General features: G+C 42.3%; 1 protein-coding gene across 7 annotated transcripts in view; it reads right to left on the reverse strand.

The window, feature by feature from the left end:
* The window catches only part of plekhg4b (pleckstrin homology domain containing, family G (with RhoGef domain) member 4B), a 32613-nt gene that overhangs the window by 5144 nt on the left and 12761 nt on the right, over positions 1 to 14708 (reverse strand). For all 7 annotated transcript variants that reach the window (XR_013648162.1, XR_013648163.1, XM_011485190.4 and 4 more), the window contains exons 2-19: positions 13370 to 13567; positions 10836 to 12069; positions 7539 to 7730; positions 7326 to 7449; positions 6947 to 7040; positions 6408 to 6494; positions 5403 to 5519; positions 5056 to 5154; positions 4703 to 4845; positions 4488 to 4626; positions 4294 to 4416; positions 4046 to 4210; positions 2347 to 3221; positions 2020 to 2269; positions 1545 to 1634; positions 1206 to 1430; positions 843 to 1013; positions 562 to 739 (exon numbers count right to left, since the gene is read on the reverse strand). Coding sequence is in view for 5 of the 7 variants with exons in the window: in XM_011485189.4 (XP_011483491.1) it covers positions 562 to 739; positions 843 to 1013; positions 1206 to 1430; positions 1545 to 1634; positions 2020 to 2269; positions 2347 to 3221; positions 4046 to 4210; positions 4294 to 4416; positions 4488 to 4626; positions 4703 to 4845; positions 5056 to 5154; positions 5403 to 5519; positions 6408 to 6494; positions 6947 to 7040; positions 7326 to 7449; positions 7539 to 7730; positions 10836 to 12069; positions 13370 to 13567 (4504 nt within the window). In the remaining 2 variants the exon portion in view is untranslated. The remainder of the gene's footprint in view (positions 1 to 561; positions 740 to 842; positions 1014 to 1205; positions 1431 to 1544; positions 1635 to 2019; positions 2270 to 2346; positions 3222 to 4045; positions 4211 to 4293; positions 4417 to 4487; positions 4627 to 4702; positions 4846 to 5055; positions 5155 to 5402; positions 5520 to 6407; positions 6495 to 6946; positions 7041 to 7325; positions 7450 to 7538; positions 7731 to 10835; positions 12070 to 13369; positions 13568 to 14708) is intronic.

Here is a 14708-nt window from a genome sequence, read left to right on the forward strand (position 1 = left end):
GGATTCTTTGCCTTTACAGGGATGGTTCAACAGAGTTTACATTTATGGTTGAATGAAATGCATCGCTGAAACATCTGGCGTATCAAATATTTTGCGTCTGTAGTGACACAAAAAGATAAAACCTTCTCAAAACCGGTTAGGGAATTTCTCCAAACATCTCAGTGGAGAAGATATGACAACACTTTATTCTACTCAAGTGAGTAGAATAAACGAAAACAAAGAAAAATCTGAAATTTATGGAAAGAATGTGGAATATTTTGCTATTTTACTTTAATTTGCGAGCCACCAACCATCTACCAGTTGTGTAATCTCTACACACTAAATAAAAAAAAGAAAGGTTCAGAATGAAAATGAGCATGATTATGGAATCAGGTGTGTATTTGGTCGCAATTTTGGTGAGAAAGAGACTTAAAAGTACATAAAGTAGAAAGAAAGATTTTCTATATAAATATGACATAAAAGAAACAAAAACGAGAAATGTGATAGCCGCTCCTCTATTGCATTGTAGATTTGAGTGGAATCTGGTGGGAAATGTTGATACAATTTATCAAAGGAACACACCTCTGTTTCTAAGGGCCTGCCTCCAGAGGATTTTGCCAATAATAGCCGTCCAAACTGCCTTGACCTCTGCAGAGCTGGCTTGCAGTATGAACGTGTCCTGTGACTTCCTCCGGCGGAACCAGATCTCAAAACGCAGGCCGCTGTCACCCACGTTTTCTGTCATGCCTATCTCTGCCGTCTGCACAGACGAAAACATCCCAAAATGTGATTTTTTTTAAAAAAATTTTTTTGCAAGTGAGCAAAAATAAATTTAAAATACAACATAAACAGTGAATTCTTACTTTAAAAGACTGTTTGTAGATGTAAATGTCGTAGCCTCCCTCGATTTTCTTTGTTTTGCTGAAGAGGATGAGGTCTTCAAACAAGAAGACGTGACGCAGGTATTTCCTGCGTCCGCACCATACTATGAACTCATCCTGGCAGCGAAGCTGACCTTGCTCTTTTAGGTTCACCTAAAGAGGAAACATGGCAGTTCACATGCGTCACAGAGAACAATGCAACTCCTGATGGCAGGCTGACCTCACTGTAAACACAAGATGACTTTATTTTCAAAAATAGCTGCAATGACCTCTGTGCTGCCTTTAGTCAGGATCGCCCAACAGCACAGTGGCTTTAAAGCTTTGTTTTCGGGAGTTCCCACTTACATCACAGCCTCGAATGGCATCCATAGCCAGCAGGTCGTTGCCATGCCGCAGCTGGAACTTGACCATCTCCTCTGCTGTGCGGAGGTCACTAAGCTCCTGCTCCTGGGTCTGGCTACATTCTTTGATCAGATCTTTGAGCAAAAGTGCATATTTGCTCATCCTTTGAATGGGTTTCAGCAAATATGAAGCCAAATCCATCTTGTCGCCGAGTTCCAGTTGCTTATTCTGGAGGGGAAAAAAACAAAACAGAAAACTTTTTGTTTTTGTTTTTCCAAAGTATCTCGACCTTGGAGACAGTCATGGTGAGGAATGTAACCAGAGCGGAGTTTCTGGACGCACCTTAAAGAATTCGTTGCCATGGCTGCTGAGCAGGGCATCAGACTGTGGCTTGTTCTTGCTGTACAGGGCATACATTCCAAACTGATCCTCCTGCACACAACAAGTTACAACACTGACGACGAGAAATATGCTGACATTTTGCTTTGATTGCCTCAAAACAAAGATTGATTGAGCTCCTAATAGGCCATGCATACGAACACACAGGTTGAGCTCCACATTGAAGCTGGTAGACGCTTTAAAGGAAATGATAATATGACCTTAGTACAATGACACCTACTCTTGTTTTTATAATCTGGATCCATAGTTTTGGGCAGCCTGACTCTTATGAAACTTTTGAAATCATTGAGCCAATAAACACATAAATGAATGTAACTATGAATGTAAAATAAGCAAGAATTGAAAAGGTAACACATTTATCATGTTTTTTTAAGAAAAAAATGTAAAAAGTCCCCAACAGGTGACGGTCTAGACTCACATGTCTGAGAAAACAGCTGCTGATGGACAGCGGTGAGTGTGCGGATGCCTCTAGCTCCTTTGAGAAGTACTGGCTGTGAAAGTCCCACAGTTTCTCCACGTTCCCAAAAATGATGCTGCGCTTTCCGCGGAGATCCTGTGGCAAGTCAAGGCGCTCCATCTCAGGAAAGTAGTGCTCGATGATGTAGCTAAGAGAGCGGACGTACTCCCTCTCAGTGGAAATCATTTCATCCATGATGTGCTGCACTTTGCTGTTTGAGATAGAGAAGCCGGGGTGTTAGTGCAAAGACGTTTAAGGCTGCGCTTGGGCACTGCTTTGCAGCCTCACCTGCTCTGCTTCTTTCCTTCTCCATCACTGCTGCGCCTGTTATGGCTTCTGCAGGGCGTGGACATGCTGCGGCTGCGTCCCAACACAGGACTCGTCACGTCTGGTCTCTGCAGCTTCTTCTCTGCTGAAACATTATTGGTCACCTCCAAGCCCTTAATGTACACGCCCGTGTATCCGTGAATGTGGCTGACGTCTGAGGGAACATTGTCTCTCTGGGTCAGCTCATAGCTCATGGTCTTCTTCATGATCTTCTTCATGGGATGTTTGCGGAGCCGTGTGACCTTGGAGTTGACAGGCTCAGAGTGGCAGGAGATGGTCGAGTCGATGGTGCAGTCACTGTCCGTGTCATCCATGGTGGACGAGCTCTGCTTCAGTTTGTTTTCACAGTCGGGGGGATAAAGGAAGTGACACGAAGACGACATCAAGCTGGAGGAGCTCTTAGAAAAAGGCCCAGCAGAGTGACACTTGTTCTCCCCAATAGTCCATGATGGGATGGTCCTGGATAAATGCAAGCAGTCTTGAACCTTTTGATGATCTGGCATGAAAAGTTGGCTTTCTGCAGTCTTCAAAGACTCCTCTGTGTCCTCGGTGGTGGAGCTCTGATCTGACTTAACAGCTTGAGCCAAAGTCTCCTCTAGCTGTTGTTTGGTCTTCTGACATCTGTGCCACACGGAGCTCCACAGCTGCAGCTGCTGAGGACTCTCCAGTGAGAGCACCATGGTGTTGAGTGCACTGAAGTTGTCCTCAGAGAACTTAGATGCCTCCTTGCAGTAATCCCGCAAAATCTGCACCACAGATGAGGAAACTCTCCCATCAGAGGTATCCAGACTCAGCTGACGGAAAAAATCCTGGCAGTGATCCATCCATTGGTTCGCCTAAGATGTAAGGGAGTAAGTAAATATTTGTGAATGGAAGAGATTATGTGCATCAAGTTGACATTGAGCCATAATTCCAAGTAACTTGTTTTTAGACATTCAACATATTTTACCAGGTTTGAAGTTGTTTTAACTCATCTTTGCTCTACACCTTTCTAAGCTTAGCACAAATAAAAAAAATGTCTTTGTCCCATTAAGAGCTAAGATCTAAAAAATAAGTAAATTATGATTAAAATGAGTCAAAATCCTTTTGCTTTGTACTCTTGACATAAATAAACTTAATTAGGACTCTAAAAAACGGAAATTTTGGTTAATGTTTGGTTAAATACTATATTAAAGTTCAACATATGTTATGTTAAGTTAGACTTGCTGCATTAATCTTTTTTTGAAAGCAAAAACTAAATGTTCAAAGAACAACTGCTAGATTTAGATTTTACAAGGATTTTTTAAGAGGGGCCATCTTGTACTAAGATGGGATTCTCATTTTCGTCTAAAATGTGCCATTTTCACCTATTACACTAGCTTTTGGACAGTGTAATAAAAATGAACTGCAGTTAGGTACATTATAGCTCAAAAGATACAAAAATTGTGCTTAGAACTAGCAAAATTTTTTATATAACATTAAACTTTAAGTAATTCTGTTTAATAGGTAGCTTTTTTAACTTATTTTTCTCTTTTGAAACCCATCTAATTATCAAATTTCGTGTTAAGTAAAAATGACTAGCTGCATGGACAGATAATATTACTACTTTCTAGTGATTTTCTTACGGTTATGGATCTTTTTTTCCTTTTTTTTAGGCTACCTCTGTTTGCAGCGTGCTTACCGAGTCGTAGAACTCGTACAGGTTTGTTAGGATTTCCAGTATAGCTTTCCGTTGCTCCGCTCTGCTCAATATGGAACCCAGGTGTTGTTTGAAGTTGATCAGAACCGAGTCTGGAAGGGATTCCGGTGAATTCTTCACCAACTGCAAGCCATGCCTCTGCTGATGCTGTCCAAAAAACAAGACACTTTTGTTTTAAGGCCTGGCTCCTTCAACCTAAATAATAAATGTGTGCAGCAACTCATTTTTACCACGGACTCCTCCAGAAAGTGGTCCAGCTTCTCCCTCATCTCTTTAATTTTGCTCAAAGAAATATTTGTCCACTCCAGAGGACTAAGCAGCTTCTCTCCTGCTAAACTAAACCAGTGTTTAATCTGCAAACAGATGTTGGTTTTCTGAGTAAATTATTTGTTCAGAAGAGTTAAATCAGTACATTTAAGCTCACCTGCTGTGTTTGCTCCTCAAAGTTGCGCACCTCCAGCAGGCTCCCCAACTCTTTCTGCGACTTGTTGGACAGAATCACAAGCTTGTGAACTTCCTCATCCACTTGGTTATAGAGTGCGTTCAACACGTCGACAGTGTCCCTGAAAAACAGAAGACACTGCTTTAATTAAGGAAGCAAGCGGTGACGTTTTAATCCTCACAGTCTCCATCCTGTACCTGTAGCACTCATTCTCACAGGCCTCTTCCTTCCTGATGCGGGCAAGCACGGTTCCTCCTTCCAGGCGCAGCCTGTTCAGACGAGTGTCGTCCAGCACACAGTTCATGAGCTGCCTCTGCTGCTCCAACACCTCTGACACGTCCTGGCAAGATACAAATTGTGCCAAAATGAATTTAAAAAAAAAAACAACAAACAAGGCTGCAGATCCTTCTGGTTCCCCAAGTGGAATTGTTTCGAACTTTTTTGTCCACACTTTCCCTCCAATTTCAATCAAAATGCCCCAATCTGTTGTGACTATTCACAAGCCAAGATGAGACAACTGCACGTGGAGACAAAACTCTTCAGCTCTAACCTTCGAGGTCTTGAGGCTGCTCGTGGCATGCAGCAGGCTAATGGACTCCTGTAGGGAGGAGATGGCTGCACAGCAGCTGCTGGCAAACCGTTCAATTTTCTGCAATAAAAGAGAAAAGGGGAGGAAAGAGATGTGTGAGGGTTATCAGCACAGACCTCGTCAAAACAAAACCGTTGCCATATGAGATAATGAACATGTTTCAACTGGCTGAGAGACTCCTTGTCCTTCAACTCTGCACCACTTTGGCCAAACTGCAGTTTCACGAAAATTCCCTTTTTGTGTTCAACAAAACAACATTTAGGCTGATCTTTTTTTTCTTTTTCTAAAGATATTGATGATGTTACCACCTGTCTGAAGTTGATCCAGTGGTGGTGCTCGTAGTGGAAAGTGCCCTCCAGGTCTCGGGTGAGCTGGGTCGGGTCGATGTGCTTGTGCAGGGCCTTCAGCGAGGAAACTGTCTCAGTCTGGGCCGAGGGGAAAAAAATAATTTTTGTCACTACCAGACTAAGTATTAACTGTTGTTGTTCATCAAAGCAGCAGCAACTCAAAGTCCCACTCTGATCATCTTTTGATCTAATTTCAAAGCGTTCCCAGTGGTCTTTTAATTAAGATAATGCCATTTTTAGCCAAAATCGAAAATGTAATTTTGTAGAACATCCTGCAGAGCGGCAGGAGTTAGAAATTTGCCTCTGAGTTGGAACTTTTGTTGCAAAATCAACCCCATTTCCCATCATCCATCTGGTTACCCACTCTCCTGCCGCTTACAACCCAAACCTAATATTACCAGTGTAACAAAAAATGGCGTGGAATATTGGAGCAATCTAGCCGTTTGGTTTAGAGCCAGATACCAGGTCGGATGAAGAAAACAAAGATGTACATGGATTTCTTTGTTTGCAAGTGGATGCATCAGAATTGAGCTGAGCAAGGGGCTTGTGGCCCGCCGATTGTGGCTTTTATGTTACACCTACAAACATAAAAGCTTTTTCCAATGACTTTTTTTATCTGTTCCTGATTCACATCGATTTGAGTAAAGAAATACTCCGAAATGTAAACCTAATTTTCTTTGTATATGTCCTCAATCATGAACAAATGCTGGAACAAGTTAAAAACACCAGAAACACGAGTGGGTCTATAAACCACCTTCACACCAATCCCAGCTAGTCTAAAAGATCTGACAGCAAGGAGTTAGGAGATTATAAAATGCATAACGAAACTTGAATCCATTTACAATTATATTTACATTTATTTTTGTGTAAATACACAATCCAAATTCTTTAGAGCTCACACCTGTTTGGATATCTCACACCAATAAGTTTCAGAACATGCCATCTTTTTCACGTTCATGTGTTTACCTGTACACCGATGTCTCGATCAAGTTTGATTGATGCCTCCTTGTCCACCAGGAACACAACAGAATAAAGTGCATTTGGTACTAAAACCTGAGAAAAAAGCACAATTTAAAAAAACAGGCCTAAATTACTGACTGTCACACAAGAACATATTCAAGACATTTGCAAACCTCATGTCCTTACAGTACTTAGAGGCTTATATCTTGCGAGTTGGCTGAAGCAAACTAATTCCCAGCAAGAGGTCAAAAACAGACAAGTAAGGACAGGTTCTCCACAAAAGCCCCGAGGACAAGCTTTTTCAAAAAAATGCTCTCAAAGAGCAGCTGGTAAAATTTTCAGGTGTGACTTTTTAGGAGGAAAGGCAGCTCCGTATCACAGAGCAAAAAGCAGAGTAATAGAAAAGATTAAAAAAATGAATACAAAGAATCATCTGATAAGGAGAAGAGGCATTTCAGTCAAGAAAACAGCAGGATTTTCTGTGGGGATTAAAAAGGCTTAGGGTGTGTTAGAGGGTAATTACATATTTTCCACTGTGGGCTTACCTGAAATTCAGACAGGGATGACAACAGAGTGGGAACAGGCTGCTGCCGTCTGCTGTCTATTACAGCAGTTAGACCTTTATCACGCTTCTCTTTCCTGAAACCAGAGTCTCATAGTTAGTTCACTATCTTGCGGTAATCGGCTTATCTCACTTTTGAATCTGCAAATATAGAAACAGCCGATTTTTCTCAATAACACTAAAATAATATGAACATTTTACACAACTTTTTTTGTTAATGCAGATAATCTAAAGATGCAGCAAAACTCTAAAAGTGCTAAAAATGTCAATAGTTAAGTTGACTTCAGCAGTAAATTAACACATGCCATTTATTTGACTATTTTGACAAACTGTGATAAAGCTGAGGATGTTGGGAGACTCACTGCAGAGTTGAGTGGTAGTATCCTATTAAACAGGTTAGTTCCTTGACTGTGCACGCCTCTCCTGTCCAGACCTGAGACCTTGTGCACACCTGCAGCACAGCTCTGCCGCTGCGATCCCTGTTTCCTGGATGAGAGAAGGCAGGTGATCTTAAAGATACACTCAGGCTCAGCAAAACACGTAACTAAATATAAAAGCTTTATAAATAGAAGTACCAGGCAGGGTCACAGCTCCAGATGTAAGCAGCTCTTGGTTGATCTCTGACACCAGTTTGGGAAAAGCTGAGTTATAGTCACAGGAAGAGCTCTGCTCAGTGTTTAACCCATTGGCAGCTTTGGGATCGTCCAATTCCTCCATTGTGGTTTTGCTCTGGTTGTGTTCACTGGTGTCATCCCGCTGTCCTGCAGCTATAAATATAATCAGTCAGTTTGCCTTGAACGGTCAGTTATTGTTCTAACAAAACAATCAATTACAATCATTTTAATTTCAGCAGGCAGTCCTTTCTTACTTAATAAAGTTCAGCATAACAAACCGTTATTAGTGGTTAGACAGATTCTTCATTAGTGAGTTCACCCTGTTTCATCATGGAGCTCAGGTGTTTAGTCAGCCTGACTCACAGGTAACTCCAGTAATTAAGACTTTCTTATCCTCATCTCCTCCCATTCCTCCCACCATACCCGGAGGCTCCGTTTACAGGAACGATGCACCTCGCATTCCTAAGTGTTTCCACAGTTTACAGCCACAATGCCTTTTAGCAAGACGGCAAAAGAATGCATCGTCTTCACAGCCTGCTGGATGATTTATTGCAGCCAAGAAAGACCCCAACAGCAGGTGAAATGGACAACCCCTGTATGCCCTCAGAGCTCATCTGCATCTTTTTTGTAGTAAACTTAAATAGCCCTTTAACACATCATGTTTTTTTATTTACTAAAAACACAAATGATAAAGCCATTATTGTGACAGCTGCTATTCACAAATGCAGTATGAGACACAGCAAAAAGCCATACCAGAAAGGCATTGCAAACCAAAATTACTTTTTTTTTAAGATTCTCTAAGATTTTTTGTAGTTTTTATAGTCCTCTTTAGATTGTACTCTGTTTGTGATTAATAGAATTTTTACTATGCAAAAAAAAGCTGTAAATTTAACGATTAAGAGTAACTCAGATAACTCTGAAATGAGTACTATTAAATAAATACCAACATTCATAAAAACATGTGATCTTGTCAGCGATTAAAAGAAAAAAAAGTAGCCTCTGTAATCACCGTTATAACTCAAATTAGGTTACACTTGTACTCCTAATATCTCTCTATATAGATATATCTCTTAAATTATAATGAACTTTAGTAGATGGTAAAAAACACAGGTATTTATATTTAGGGAAATGTTATTTTATGTCTGTAAAAAAAATTTCTTCTTACTATTGATAAATACAATTTAAAATAAATGAAAAAAATGCAACTTTACACAGTCTAGTTCATGTAAAAATCTAAGAGATAATTGCCATTTCTCCATTAGCACTTTTATAAGTTAATAGAAACAATTTTAAGCAATAAGTTAAGAACAAATTCACCCTAATTTTACCCTTAAACCCCTAGCCGGCCTGCACCTTTGTTGTGTCTGTTGTGTGTTGTCTTTTTATCAGTCCGAGGCCTCTATAGTGTTGCTTTGTGACAGTAAGCCCCCCCCCCAAGCACACCCTCTATTGTCTTCAAACAGTTAATGCGTTTCCTGTGCGACTATGACCAGGCCGCTGTTTGCTGCATATTTCCTAAAATGCTTTGTTTGGGAGGAAGTGGCAAAGTATTGTCCGGTGTGGCATTTCTGACCCATCAAAGAGGACAAATCTGCACACTTTGCTGTAGATTTAACACATCCAACCACATCTGCCACACAGTTCGGATACTGCACATTGTTGCTGGCAGAAGTTGATTTATTCCATTTTTTAATTGACTAGGATTAACTAGTGCAGGTAGGGTTTTATGTTTCTGGACTTTCCACAGACAGCAACTCAGCTTGAACATTTTTCTTTTCCCTGTGGATCCGCAGTGGTTGATTGGCTCACAAAGTAAACTTTTGTGGGGATCTGTGCATCCCCCAGCCCAATCACAGAGTCAGCCTAATCACTGCAGGGCCACTTCATTGTGAGACGCTGGGGTCCCTGTGGCTGGTTTACACGACCCTTTGTGTTCTTTGAATCAGTTGTGGGAAACCTACTCTGTAGACGCTGAAATACGATCCTCTGTTAGGTAATCTCACCCATGTACCAGTGATGTGGTTTAACTATAGTATTTATACTACCACTACTTGGTCTTTGGTCTGAATTCAAAGGCCAAACTCACTCCTCGCCTCACATCTCAAGTCGCAGATGCGGCAGAGGGGTTTAAAAGCAGACAGAATTCCTGGCTGGCACTCAGCAATTGCTGCTTTGCTGAGCTACCCCGCAGAAACCGAAACGGAACAAAACCCAGCTGGCAGACAGACAGCAGAAAAGAAAACAGTTGTGGTTCATGCGCCGTTTCCATGGGCAGGGCCGTACCTGTGCGCCGAACGTGCCAAGTAACACAAACCGTTGGTTTCAAAAGGCAAACTGTCACTAATAGAAGCACGAATGCTTTAAAGACATCAATCTGAGTTCGTTTGAGGATGAACTGTCATAACCATTGCTGCTCCAGGGCATTTCTGCACAACCACGCCGGGAACAACCAACTACATTTCACTGTTAGGGCAATTGCACAACCTAAGGTTAAATTCTTTTGGCCTGATATGTGATGGGTCATGGTCTGTCACCACGACTGAATTTCAGTGGAAGAGATCACAAGCTAAAAAGCAAGCTTCAATTGCATACTTTCATTTTTGAAAGAGTAAGTAATGATTTTTAAGATAAAATCTAATCTAATAATTTTTACTTTAGTTCTATTAAAGTAAATTGTTTAATCTGATTATTGTTGTGGACAACTACAAGTATTTAGGACAGATGCTTTTAACTTCATTATCCTGACATTTTTGACATTTGAAAAACACTTTTGTCAGAATTACACTTTTATGACTCAATCATGTATTTTTTTTAGTGCAGCTTTATGGGAGTATTTTTTAAATTAATTACATCTTTATTACCATTTGCTAACACTGTGCCAATTTTTTTATCAATATGTTACATTTAGATGTCATTTTATCCTTTTTGCAAACATTTTAGATCAGTATCTCTCATATTCACTGTCTTATTCTCATGAATTGATTTTGTTTTGTCTGTGGCTCAAAGAGAAACAGAATGTCAGCATTTATCTTAGCACCTGCTGAAGTGTCCTAGGGGCAAAACATTAAAGCTTTGTTTAAACCATGATTCTACGGTGTGTCAAAATAAAATAAATTTTGCAGAGAAATACAGGTAAAACAGTTGAAACATGTCGCATCAGAGCACATATCTATTTTTAACTTAAACAGTTTTAATCAGTAACGTCTCCATCAAGATTATTACCATGGCTCATTGACAGGATAGTTATCATAGAAATACCTGAGTATTCTTTGCTGCTTCTCCTGTCGTTTCCTGGAAACACGGCTTCCACATCCAGCTTGCCGAATCGAAGGGCGTAGCCATTCATCAGCTTTTTGGGGGAGATGCTGGTTGAGCCTCCGGAGGAGGATCGTTCTCTATGACCTTTGCTCTGGCCCGCTTTGTTAGTCCTCTCCAGCGACTTGGAGCGCCTCTCCGCCCGCCTCTCAGCACTCCTCAGGCCCCTCTGCAGGTAAAAGAGAGGTGTGCTTGGCCTGGAATCATCTCCGCCGAGCCAGCTCCGGCTGCCAAACTTCCTGGAAAGGTGTTCTCTGGGAGAAGTGCGGGTGTCAGGGCTGCTTCCTAGTGTAACTGTTCTCTCTCTTAGGCCTGTGTTGGGCTCTGAACTTTCTTCCAGGATGGACTCAGAGCTGGAACCAAGGGTCATGGGGTTTTGCAAAGCTTCCATGTAGGATTTCCTGAAAAGTCGCCTGCTCTCGAAGGTCACAGAGTCCCTCGGCATGCGGCGTCGAGGGCCTGGGTTACTAAGGTCTGTGCTGAAAGAATGCATCTTGGATCCTTGCTCTTTTTCCTTGTCATCCTCATCCCCCAGTCCTTCAGCACAATCCTCAACAGAACTTGCGATTTTGTTAATGGTTGTGGCAGGATCATCTCTGCTGACGTCCTGGATCTCAGCGCTGGAGTCCTTGTGGTCTCTGTTTGGTGAACTGGGTTCAGAGAAGATGGAGTCAGCTCCCTGAGAGATCAGGGACTCTCTGGAGCTGCGATGGCTGTCCAGAGTCCCAGTGGATCCGCTGGTGCTGCAGGTGCTGAGATGGCCATGAAAGCCGTCTCTGCTGCAGCGGGCTTGCATGATGGCGTCTGCCGTGCTGCTGACAAACAGCGGATTCACCACGTTTGTCCAAGCTGTCCTGTACACAGCCGTACCAGTAGTGAGCAGACAGTTCTGTAGTGGGTGCAGGTTGCGGTCGCGTGTTACATTCTGCAGAAACTCAGCCGTGAAAACACTTCCGTACATGCCCTCCAAAATGGGGATCTCTGCAACGGCCTGCCCACTGGCCGACAGACATTTTATCACAAGCTTTGCAGCCTTGCGGCCTAGAGGAACTATCTGCAAATAGAAATCTCCTTGCTTTAGTCGGACTTTGTGCAGAGGGGCGAGCTGCAGGATGACTTTCTCGTGAAGGCAGAGTGGCCACCCCTCATCATAGAGCAGCAGGCCTCTGAACTTCAGCTGGGGAGGAAGAGAGAAGTCAGTCATTATCACCTCTCGGGAAATATGCATCATCTCATCATCAGCTTACCAAACACATCTGAGCCTGAACACTCAAAAAGGAGGGACTAATGTTCCTGTACAACACAAACTAGATTCGTCAATCAGGAGAGACTTTAAAAGAAAACTGTCAGTTCAGGCACAACACAAATCTTTGCCGTGACAGCAGAGAAAAAAAACAGAAGAAGAAAAAGAAAACAAGTGCAAAGAGACAGCGCTTAAGGGTTAGCTTTTTTTTCATCTCTTATGAAAACCAAGGCAAAGACAGAGGATGTAAGCTCTCTCAGAAGCCTCTCATATTGCCTGCAATACAAAGACTCTCATGCACAGCGAGCCATTCTCAGGGGCTAGGCTTAGATGAAGCTGTTGCTCTATGGCTGTCGTCAAAGCAGACATGAATACAGCGGAATAAAGTTTCACTGATTCCCTGTTCAACCCAAAAGCAATCAGAGCTGCTGAGAGGCGATATTGACTTTCACAATTTCACATCCAAAGAAAGATATGGTTCCAGTAAAAAAAAAAAAATGAATGGTACCTTTTAGGGCTGCAGGATATGAGGAAAAAGGTGCAAAACTAGCCATCAATATTGTGATGCTAATATGACTTGCGCCACATGAACAAACAGCAAATAAATGGGAAATGGCGTATACCTATATTGTGCTTTTCTACCTTCCTTGAAGGCCCAAAGCGCGTAGCAGTCACAGTCCCATTCACCCATGCACACACACATTCGCCGAACACTGGCGCCAACCTGTAACCACTCGGAGCAATGCGGGGTTCAGTGTTCTCCCCAAGGACACGTTGATATATGGGGGGGAGGGCAGGAACCAAACCTCTGCACCACAGCCACCCAACAAAAACAATTAATATACCATTTACATTTCACTGCAACAGTTTTGTCCACTTAAACTTAACTCCAAATGACCCACGCCTACAAGGGAGGCGGGCATTTAACATAAAAGAGCTCGATTCGATTGGTCAAAATTGTGAAAAGCTCCATCTGATTGGTCAAATGCTTTAAGGGCTCTATTTGATTTGTTAAAAACGTTTAGCTTCCATGAGATTGTTTTAAGCATGGGTTAAACATCTAAGGTAACATTTATAAGTTTACATTGTCTTTTCCAATGGGGGTATCGCACAGACTGATCCTGTGATGTAAATAAATTTGTGATTTATGGTGTAGGCCTAGAAAATTTGTACCAAATAAGAAGAAACTGCAGGGGTCCTCTTATTTTCCCATTTTTCAGTGACCAAGACTCACACAGGTCTCTCTGTGGATGATCTGCAAGATCCTCTTAGCAGGGAGCAAGAAGTCGATGAAGCAGCGGAGGCCGTCCCCACGGTACTGCCTCTCCACCACGCTGAAGAGCTGCCAGAGGACGGTGGACGCAGTGACACTGAAGGGGCGGTAAAGGGAGGACAAGGTGCCCTGGATACACTTGTCCAACGTCTCAGCGTCCTTTAAAAAACAAGAGGAAAGTGAATTTTGTGTGTGATGGCTGATAAAAACACAAAATACATCCCAAAGAAATCTGGACTCTTGGCACTCAGATCTTAAATATAAGCACAAGTAAAACCACAGAATAATAATAATGATTAAAAAATACTTACCGGTGCCGGTAAGTATTTTTTATTGATGTTTTTTGGGTACTACAGGAAAAGCACACAGCGTGTGGAAAGAAATAGTTTTGAGGGGTGCTAATGTTTTTGTTAGGATCACATTTAAGCTCCATTTAAAGACTATAGTATAATTATAAATGGATCAACCGCTGCTCGTGGGCAGCAAATAATCCCATTAAGCTGAGAAGTCAGGAAGTTTGACTATCCCAATGACGGGAAACACCTGGTCGTAGCAACGTCACAGTCCGAACAAAAACAACCAAAATGGAAAGTCCAGGCTGGGCTCAAGCTGTGACCTGGAGGGTGGAAAAATTAGCATCAACCATGTCATCTGTCCCATACGTGACCTGGAACACGGTCAACCCTCCCCGGCAGAGCAGATGACATTTCCAACACTGATACTGGATAGGCGAACAGCACCTTTGGGATCACCACAGTCATGGATGAGGTTGACCTGCTGAGGTGGTTGTGTTAGTGGTTCCGGCTACAACCTTCCTGTGATTAGTCAGAGCCGAGCCCAAACATCTCTCCATTATCTGTCCTTCCTGAGTGGAACACACAACCGTGGAGTAGAACCCATCTGCCTCACATGATAAGCCAACAAAAACGGCAAAGCTACGGCAACCACACAAGCTCGCACTAAAACTCTATGAAACTGTGATTTTGTCTAAAAAGTCTACTTAGAATTTACATGACAACAGTAGTCCATCAAGAGGTGTCCTGTTGAGTTTTGTTCATGCCAAAGTCCATATTTCATCCTTTGTGGGTTCTGTCCTGCTCATCCGAGCAGCTCAGCACCATCAATTAGAGGAGAGTGAGTACAGTTCAGCTCATTCGCACACATGCCACGACTCTACTACAAGGCCTTCATTGTGCACTCCGCCTCTCTAAGTGGCATGTGCTGTACAGTGCTGGTGCCCGGGAACAAAACACCCACTTCCATTAGCAGTCAGCTTTCTTTTTACTGAGACATACAGTTT

The sequence above is a fragment of the Oryzias latipes genome, chromosome 16, assembly GCF_053564925.1.
Source record: "Oryzias latipes strain Hd-rR chromosome 16, Olatipes_Hd-rR_3.1".
Lineage (NCBI taxonomy): Eukaryota > Metazoa > Chordata > Actinopteri > Beloniformes > Adrianichthyidae > Oryzias > Oryzias latipes.